Source organism: Epinephelus moara, chromosome 3 (assembly GCF_006386435.1).
Source record: "Epinephelus moara isolate mb chromosome 3, YSFRI_EMoa_1.0, whole genome shotgun sequence".
NCBI classification, from domain to species: Eukaryota; Metazoa; Chordata; class Actinopteri; order Perciformes; family Serranidae; genus Epinephelus; species Epinephelus moara.
The window spans coordinates 16,696,069-16,706,252 of record NC_065508.1 but is presented as its reverse complement, the minus strand read 5'-3'; the positions used below and the strand labels follow the sequence as shown (position 1 = coordinate 16,706,252).

Below are 10,184 nucleotides of genomic sequence, written 5' to 3'. Positions count from 1 at the left end.
GACGCATTGGGCCATAAATGTTGGATAAAGCTGATTGGGCCTGCAAACATCAATTTGACGACATATTTGACGCAGCATTTAGAAAAAGCTGCCAAAATCTTACCAAAGAAACTGTTTCCGGGGGACGATAAAAGGTGACGCACCGGCCTTTGTTTATGTTTGTGGCTTATGGAGTTAATGACGTCTGTCAGTGCTTCTGGATAATCACCAAAAATGTAAGTTTTCTTGTTTGTTTGTTTTTAGTTTAGTTTAGTTTTGTCCTAATTTAACATTGCTAGCACGCTAGGTTAACAACAGGTATCTACTGTAACACCTGAGGATGACTGCAGGAACAGAGGAATGACGTTCAGAAACTTTTCTGCCATGACACTGCAGTGTTGTCAGAAGTGGAAAAAATTAGATTAAAAATTAAATTGAAATATTAAATTTTGCCCACATGTATTCATTGACCAGAGATACCCACTCAGTTTGTCCATTAAAAGGCTTGCAGACATTATGTAGACTGTCTGTCAGACTGGAAAGTTTAATATTTAAAGAGTGACCAACTGGAGTAGTTCTAAGGGTGACTGTGTAATAGTTGAATCCTACTTTGCATGCTTTCTTTGGGGAAAAGCACGCAACACCAGGTAGGTTTCCAGGGTGTCTACGGGTCCCCAACAAGTCATTTAATAGTCTTAAATTTAAATGTGTGAGGTCTTTACTACTACAAACATTTTATCTAATTGCATTTATCAACTTTGTTTTTTGTGAAAATGAGTGAAGCCTTTCGATGTAAAAGTTCACATCTCTAATGTTAAAAATCTATATTGCTGCCATTTTACTTAATACTTGCACTTCCTATTGGCAAAATGTAGATTGACTTAACTCACTCTAATATCCATATTCCTAAATTACACCTACTTCTGCACAAGACCACATATACTACTTGCCTGCAATGCTTACCTGTGATGCTTGAATAAGTAAAACATGATTTTGTTTAAAAAAAAATCTGTCCTAAATTTGGTTCAAATGTGTCTTTAATGGGTCTTTAAAAGCATTAAATTCAACTGTCTGATACCTGTAGGCACCCTGACTACTCATTGATTGATTTCTCAGTAACAGGCCCAGGCAGCAGACACAGATCAATGACCCTTTTTTCCAGCTGTTGCTGTTGTATTTCTGCCTCCCATTGGGTGGCACTGTTTCTTGTGTATTCAAATTTAAATCCTTGATTTCTTGTCCAGGTCAAGCAGCTTCCTCACCTGACTTGTTTCAGTAACTTTAGCTGACAGTGGCTCAGTATTTGGGTTCAGCAGGCCGTAAGAAAAGAAAAGACACACAAGACTTGAATGCATAGACGTTGATTTTAATGAAAATATTTTTTCTTCACAAATAAAGGATTGTATAATAAGAAGTTAAATATAAAAATACCAGTGAAAGGAAAGCATAGAGTTTAACCTGCAGAAGGCTTATACATAGATATTCTTTTTTAAAAACACAGACATGAAACGTATAAAACATAATTGGCCCAAATTCAGATTAAAGCTACTGTATAACAAACATAAGTCTGATTTCTGTTTGTTTGTTTGCAGCTATTCATTTCACTGTATTGACCTATTCAAGAATAACATTGCAACTCCATTTGTCCAGCAGTCATACAACACAATAAACTCTTATGTGGAAATCAAAGACATAAACAGGCTGGAGAAAAAGCAGTACCCACTCTACTTTCATTAACATGTCAGCGAAAACATCAATTCAGATGCCCTCAGGCAGCCTGCTTCAGGAGGTTCGCCTCAGTGTCTTGCAGGATTATCGCTTCCTTTGGTGGCTTTTTGGAGTTTCTCCCAGTTCCCCTGTGGTTAAAATAGAAAATGCAAATAGGCTATGGATAAATCTGTTTTCTCTCTTTCTCTGTCTGTCTTTCTCAAGTGTCTGCTTTTTTCCTGAGTGAACCATGATGATGGACTTAGTGTAAATGCCTGACCTAGAACCCACCTGTGTACTGTTTCTAAAATGTATTGTCGGCTACAAAAGGAATGCTTAGGGTGCAGATTTCAGGCTATGATTCCCTTAATTTAAAGGAATACTTGACCTGCAAAATTGTTATATCTATATCAGTTACTTACCGCATTTTATCTTGAATTCACAAATTTGTTTTTCTCGCATGCCTCCAAGGTGATCGGAGAATCCAAAAAAGGCAAACATTCTTCATTAATGAAAGTAAACTGGGTCCATGTTTAACATCAGCAAAACTATATCAAAACATCCATTTACAAACTGTCACGCAACTTGTGCAGTAAAATCCAAGTTTCATTTATCCAGTTGTACACTCAGTACTTCTCAAACACATGCATTTTTGCCATAACATTAACATTAAAAATATGTCTGTACAAACTTAATTCAGAGCCATCACACTCAGGTCTGCCACTCTCAGGCGAAAGTGTTTTATATCGTAACAAAAATGCATGTGTTTGGGAAGGACTGGCCGTACGACTGGTTAAATGAGACCTGGATTATACTGCACGAGTTGTGTCAGTGTTTGCAAACAAATGCTTTAATCTAGTTTTACTGTTGTCAGACGCAATCCCCCTGTACATCAATTCCTGAAGGATGTTCACCTTTTTTGGATTCTCCTTTCAGAGTGGAGGCATGCAAGAAAAACAAAGTTTTCTTCACAAATTCATTATAAAACATGGTGAGTACGTGGTCGTTTTTATGGGTCAAGTATTCTTTTAATCTACCATTAGCTCTAGTTCCTGATGGGCTGCGTATTATTTATGTTTTGATTTGGGGACAAGCAGAGAATATATGAAGAGGCACGTCAATTTTACCTCTCCTCCACGTCTTGTATTGTGTCAGGGAGGGGTGAGCCAAGTGTTTCAGGAAGAAACATTCCAGCCACTCCGCTGAGAATGGGAGCTCCTCCGTAGATTAAACCCGGTATCCAAGGTTGGTAGTCACCCATGAGAAGCACCATAGGGGCCACCATGGCTCCTACACGAGCCATCATGGATACCCAGCCCATGCCATTCTGACTGAAAGACATGACAAAAAAAGAAAAAAACAGCCATAAGTACACTCATCCTTAAAAACAGTGATTGGTGGTGATTGTAGTGTAGTATGAATACATAGGTAAACTGGTACAGGTTTAGAGAAGGGTTGGGAATCAGCAGAAGATACGATATCATCACTTTACTTAATTCACGATACAATATTATCACAATTTTAAAAATGTGCTAAAATGTAACGCGATATATGGCGATCTATTACTTTTTCAATAGGGGTGTAAATCACCAGCTTCATCACGATACGATATTCTATCTATTTGTTTGGATGACGATACGATGTTTGCCGATATCACAAAGTCTGTCACGATACAATTTCATACGATGTTTGCCGATATCACAAAGTCTGTCACGATACAATTTCGATTCGATTCGATTCAGGAGCCTGCGACCGATAGGACGCTATATCATATGCCCATCAAACACAATCATTTACATCAACTCACAAAAACAACTAGAATATGATTTGACCATTTTATTTCTGAGCTCTTCCAGATATCAGGCATTTAAATGAAAAACAGTATTCTTCTGTAACAAAAAATAATAAAAAATAGACCTGTTCACTAAAATGGTGACACAGATGTGCTATGTGAATTTCAAAATAAAGGTGTATCTTTAAGATGACGATATGGATCGATGTTTTCATTTTGCATCGATGTAATTGGATCATTAATCAATGAATCGATATATCGATGTGGATCGATGTATCGTTACACCCTTATTTTTCAAATGTAAATAATGTCTCCAAAGGAGACATTAGACCTTTTTTTGCAACAAAATGTATCTAGTGGACTGAAAAAGCAATCAATTATATTATATTATTGGGCTACCTGAAGTTTAATTTGTATTGCTAATATTAATAATCTATATAATGTGTTACAATGCGATATTGCCAGACAAAAAATATCACGATACTATGCTGTATTGATTTTTTTCCCCACCCCTAGTTTAGAGGCCCCTCTTTGATTTACTAAAACCATTGCTGAAGATGTACAGTAGATACTACATCAGAATGGTCAAAATTGGACATTCAATCAAACTGAAACTTTTTTTTAAACACTAAATTGAAAAACTCAAGTAGACGTTTCACAGAAAAAGCTATAATTCAGTAAAGAACGCCCAACTATATAAGATGCTTAAACTGTTGGCATCACATCTCAGATAAAGATGCCTTCTTCACAGCGCCTGGAGCTTCCAGAAAATAGTATAGCAAGCAAAGACATGCAGTCAGCAGCGCTTCTGCTGTGACACATTCTGTCAACGGGAGAGGACAGCAAATAATCGCCAGACAATGTGTAAATAACAGCTAAGGGCAGCTAAGTGATATTGATCAGATAATGAGCAGAATGCGATGAGCTGCTGCTGCTGGTAGTAAAGTCCTAATAAATTCCACAAACACAAACTGAAAGACCTCAGATTTTTCGAAGACCTTGATATATTAGTCGTTTAAAGAACATTTGAAGGCAAAAAAGCATTTACGTGTTACAAAACAAGCATTAGAAAGTGGTCAGCGAGTTTCTAATGGTATCACTGTTTAGCCATGACATAATTTGGGTAAAAGGTCACTGTTTGACACCATTAATCTTTATCTACCCATCTGACCTCTGACAATGAACTACAGACTAACAAAACACACATCACACAGCCAACCTATTTCTGTCTCAACACAAAGTAAACTCAACTATGCCCCATGTATGTGGGCTATTTGTTGTCATTTGGACATTGACATCTGATTACCTCAAACACAAACTCAAAACAAACTCACGGACACTCATTTTTTGCCAAGTAAGACTTACCGAATGATGGTTGGGTACAGCTCTCCAGAGTAAAGGTAGCAGCAGTTGAAGGAGGCAGCGAGGCAACCTTTACCCATTACAGCCATACAGGTGCGCACAGTCTGTTTATCTGCACAGGAGTGGAACATGCATCAGATCACTGTGTTGTTTTAGCAATTTGTATGCAAGACTGTCCCCCCAAAAAACTGAACCCACAGGAGGTTTTTACAAGCAGCTGATTACAGCCCATATTTACGTATATTGTTAGGCAGCGACCTTTAGTGGGCGAAATAATTATGATGGGGGCAAAAAAGCAAGTCAGGTGATGTGTATATAGTGTAAAGAGTGACAAAGTCTGGTTGAGGAGGAGGTCAGGGTGGATGGATTGGTCAAACAAACGCAGGACTTTGACTCAGGAAGACTGCTGTTTGTGTGCCAAAGAAAGCCAAAGTCAACATTCAGTGATTTTAACTTGTTTACATACGTTTATTTACGTAACCTACTTAAGTCTCATATGTAATGCAAGTTAACTTACGTACATAACTTAAGTTAAAAGATATACCTATTTTAACCCAAAGCATGATCTTTTCCTGAACCTAATTTTGGTGCCTAAACCTAATCAAACTGTGACTTTTTCACAACCTCAACCACGTGTTTAAAACGGCAACAGATAGGGGCACTACTTTAGAAAACGCGACTGTGGGTCGTATGAAGACTCATTTATATGCCCTTTACATGTATGTTAATTTTAAATGTTGTAAATGTCACTGCCCCTGTTCTTCCATGCGTACTTTATGTTGGCATATATACATCGATTAGAGGGCACTAGAGGGCATCAATGCCGCCACAAACAAGGCGGCATTGCAGGAAGTTGTAATAATGTACCTTTTAACTAAGGCAGCAGTGAACCGTGAGGCCAAAATACATCGCGACATATGAGCTGTGTCTCAGTTCAGGAGCTGCAGCCTTTGAAGGACACCGCCTTTGCGGTTAAAGAAAATGGCCACTTTAGAATGAAAATACAGACAGTCGTTACTGACCCTCATGCCGACAAGAAGTCCAGTGTAGTTTTTTAATCCACAAAACTCGTTCGGGGTATCAGAGGATAACAGCTAGCTGGAATAACAGCTACATTTGAAGTGCATGGAACCCACACTTTGAAAATGTAAATAAAACTCTGCTAATGCATTTCAAAAACCTCATAACGGCTCGTCCGTCGTAATCCAAGTGCCCTGAAGCCGTGGCATGCAAAATTGACTTGAAAAGACGTAATTTACTCAACATTTATAGCATAAATTCTCGCCACGTCCTTTGAAGCCCGCATCAGCCAAACCGATCATTCTCTGAAATGGGATGGTCAGGTCTGCGGAGGATTTCCTGGTTGAATCACCAATTAGAGAGTAAGCTAGTAGGTTAGTTAGCCCCAAATCATGGACCCAGAGATTGGTATTACATATATATTGTTTTATTTGATACTTGAGGAGATGATTCACCCCTGGAGACACCGCCGAAATAGTTCAGGCTGACGGAGGACTGTTTTCAGGTAAACTTATTAAATTAAGATTGTTTAGGCTGTCTGCTTTTAGCTAATAGCAACGTTACCAACAGTTAACCGTTAGCTAGCTACTTAACAGCTGTTAGTTAACTTAACTTAAATAGTGCGCAATGCATCTTGGGACAGACTTGGCCACGAAGGATTAATTCGTTGCATCCTCCAAAGTCCGGGAAAGAATTTCTCGGCCTTTGAAATGGGACAGCCTTGGTTGCGCCAATGTGACGCAGTCAGTCTTCAGATGCAGGCTTTGAAGGCTGCAGCCACTGAATTGAGACACAGCTATGGACAGACAGTTCTTTTCACTATATTAAACATTCGGCCCGTTGTCGTGTCCTATTGTCATATCTCACTTGAACTACACTATGCTGCCCCCACCATTTTCGGTGGTTCTACTTTGTTTTGTCCGTATCTGTAAGCTTTTAGAAAATGTGCACAAATATGGATGAATGAACGCAGAGTACAGACAGAAGGCTCCGTCTGTGTCCATATACATATCTAATGCTGAGCATAAATGAACCCTAAGAGGGTAGGGACAAATGACCTATGCAGTTGTATGGGTTGGAGAATTTGTTAGTTTTAACATACCATTAGGTACCAGCAGGTTGATCAAAATAGTGATTCCAGCGATGATTAGAGCACCACATTGTGATGGACGCCGGCCAATAAAACTCATAGACACAGTTATAACGACTTTAGCAGGAATGTCAACAGCTCCGAAGATCACTTGGATTAAGTAGATGTCCACCCCAAACTTTTGCAGATCCATAGCAAGACCATAGTAGGCAAAGCTCGTTGATAGCCTAAGGTATGTTAAAAAAAATATACATGGTGTCACTGCAGTTTTATAGAAGGCACTTAAAACTGTCATTTGGTTTTTCAAGAGCGGGACATGTACCAGACAGCACTGAGGCAGACTGTCATAGTTCTCATTACGGGTGTGCGAAACAGATCCAGGACAGAGTAGGACCCTTGTGTACAGGACATCTCTTTCTTCATGGACTCCTGTAGCATCTGTGTAAAAAGAGAGAGTTCTCTCAATTCAGATTTATTTTATACACAGTTATAAACCAAGATTGTGCAATGATACAAACCTGCCATGTTCCCTTACTTTAATGTCGATTTTATCTCCCTCATCGCTCCGTCCGTTAAATTTGGCCACACTTTTAAGGTTCTTGATGGCTTGTTCATGCTTATTACTCAGAGCCAACCATCTTGAAGACTCGTGAAACCACCTGTGTGAGATGTTTGTTTAGTTTATAAGTGCAATAACTATATCTACTACTGCTATATCTACTAAAACTTTAAGCAGTTCTGGTTGCAACCTTAACTTGTATATGCATGTGAGTACTTGGCATCTCACCATGCAATGAGGAAGAAGACATAGAAGGGCAAAGACACAGCCAGGGTTAACCACCTCCAGTCCCGGATATAGTAGGCAATGACTGCCAGGAGCAACTGTCCCACTGTGTAGCAGTAACCCGTTATTGTTCCCACCACAGTTCGCACACGAGTCGGAATCCACTCCACAACTTAAAATGAAAGGATCACAGAACAAGAGTTATTTTATTGAATTTCATCAGCATGCATGCAGACTGCGTTGTTTCACACTGACTTTACGCTATCCAACTAAATATCTTACTGAGCGAGAAGGTGTTGAGGCCCAGGCCAGACAGAGCCATGCCACAACCAAAGCGGGACAGGCAGAAGAGGGTGAAGGAGGTCGAGAAAGCAGCACATGTTCCTGACACTGCCATCAGCAGGTTAGAAATGATCAGGAGCATGCGTCGACCATATCTAGGAGCCAGGTGGATTTGCAAAGAGTGAGGTCAGACTATTGAATAAGTTAATATTTTTGAACAATACTGTATTAAGAAGAGGCAAGTTGTCTTATGAGATATTCTGTCATGTTTAAAAGTTACATAGATTACTGACTGCACCAGCTAATTGCCTTATTAGTGACAAAATTCTACTATAACTGTAAAATTAGTTAGGGTAAGATGAACGTTACCGGTCTGCAAGACCTCCAAAGACAAGGGCTCCCACAAGCACACCTCCCATGTAGACCGTTTGTCCCATTTCCTTCAAAGGCCGCAGATCACACACCAAGTGCCACTGATAAAAATGTAACAGAATTTAACACACATGACAGGGAAAAATATACACATGTGAGAAGAAAAAAGATATGTAGTCCTACATCAGATATGATCGTGGAACTCATCGCAGTCATATTATAGGACCATCCATCTGTGCATCCCTGCAGGTGAGCATCCAAACCATCCTGAGTGTCTCCACCGGCCCCTGAACCAGAGGTCCCGTTCTTAGCCAGAAGGTGCCACTGTGGAGCAACGTAACGCTGGCACCTGTGGGGCTTCCCATTCTGGTCTAGCGGCACTGTGACCAGCAGCGTTTCCTCTGGGCTCAGCTGGGTCTGGGAGAGGTTTGTGTGCGCGCTGCAGAAGTGAGGAGGCACCGAGGCTACAAAGTTCTGCAGCAGGTTGTGACTGGCCATCATCAGGACAGGCACGCAGAGAAGGAACACATGCAGGATCTGGAAGCGTCCTGTGCCCCCCACCTGCTCCAGGAGGTCACCAAATGCCATAGTTTTGCACAACCAGAACTCCACAAGGTGACTTGATGTTTATGGCACTAGATCCTGTTGTTGTTTGGTTCCTTGATTCTTGGATGTGCAAAAACAAAAAGAGATGTTCTAGCCCCTGTTAAAATGTTGAAGAAAACATCAGTTGCAAAAAAAACTAAACAGTATTTTTGTCGTTAGAATTTAAAGGTGATAATAATACACAATTTGAAAGACTTACCTGCTGAATTAATCTTCTCTTATTTCATAAAATATCTACAAAATACAGTAAGAATGCTGGCTCGCAAAGTGTAGCACCTTCATCAAAGCAATTAAGATGACACCTTCAATTCAAATAAAATCCTGGCAAAGTGTTCCAGAAAGTGGTCCTTTTCAAAAAAGCACAATAACAACAACAACAACAAAAAAATCAAGAAGTGAAAGTCATCTCGTTGCTGCAGTGTGTTAAAGTGAGTAATCGGCTCTCAAAATTCCAACGGCTTTTCAGAACTTTGGATTATTAGAAGTGCAATGTAACCTCTTGAGGTATTAGCAGCTCGTTCACTGAACACTGAGGTAGAATGCTGAGTCCTTACTGTGCAGGAACAATGTCTGGTTGAAGGGTTTCAGTGCAAGTGAGCTCCAGCATCAAGAGTGGGCACATAACTATGCTGAGCTCTTTCCCTCTTAGCACTGAGACGCACTCCCTGCCCTTTATTGGTTACTTAATATGAAGGACAGGGTGATATAGGGTCTGTGTGTGAGTGAGTGTGTGTGTATTTGCATGCACACTTTTGCATACACATTTGAGGTCAGCCAAACTAAGTTGGTTTCATTAGTTTTCTTTGTCAGTTTTTTAATGTTTTATTAGTCCACAAATGAGTACAGATAGGTTTATTGGATTATTTTATTAATTTGCATTTTAACAAATAAGATTGTAATACTGGAGTTATGGACGTAACAAAAGAGAGATAGAGACATAAATAAAAATTTTAAAAAGAAATTAAAAGAAACATAAAAAGAGAAAAAAATTCAAATAAAATAACTAATCGCATAAATAATAGTTCATAGGATACAACTAATAACTGATAAGTTCAAGTCAGAGGATACATCATACTAACATAGGTAACAACACACACATACACACACACACATTTCTCTTTACAATTAACACTTGAAATCATGAGGGCACTTTCAAATGTCAAGGTAGCCTCTGTGTTTACCATGTTCAC

At 39.5% G+C, this 10,184-nt stretch overlaps 1 protein-coding gene across 1 annotated transcript; it reads right to left on the bottom strand.

The window, feature by feature from the left end:
* Positions 1-1,329: 1,329 nt before the first annotated feature.
* slc22a6l (solute carrier family 22 member 6, like) lies at positions 1,330-9,640 on the bottom strand. Its single transcript, XM_050040735.1, has 11 exons — positions 9,194-9,640; positions 8,572-9,091; positions 8,386-8,489; positions 8,017-8,171; positions 7,738-7,906; positions 7,486-7,609; positions 7,273-7,388; positions 6,963-7,177; positions 4,844-4,952; positions 2,814-3,017; positions 1,330-1,835 (listed from the first exon to the last, which is right to left on the bottom strand). Exons 2-11 carry the CDS (start codon positions 8,974-8,976, stop codon positions 1,748-1,750), a joined length of 1,689 nt encoding a protein of 562 aa, XP_049896692.1. The 5' UTR covers positions 8,977-9,091; positions 9,194-9,640; the 3' UTR covers positions 1,330-1,747.
* Between the last annotated feature and the right edge of the window lie 544 nt (positions 9,641-10,184).

Coding starts and splice junctions, on each gene's coding strand:
- slc22a6l (XM_050040735.1), bottom strand. CDS start 8,976: ATGGCATTTGGTGACCTCCTGGAGCAGGTGGGGGGCACAGGACGCTTC. Junction 7,389..7,485: donor GAGATAAAATCGACATTAAA/GTAAGGGAACAT, acceptor CTTTTTACACAG/ATGCTACAGGAGTCCATGAA. Junction 4,953..6,962: donor CAACCTGCTGGTACCTAATG/GTATGTTAAAAC, acceptor ACTCCTGTGCAG/ATAAACAGACTGTGCGCACC.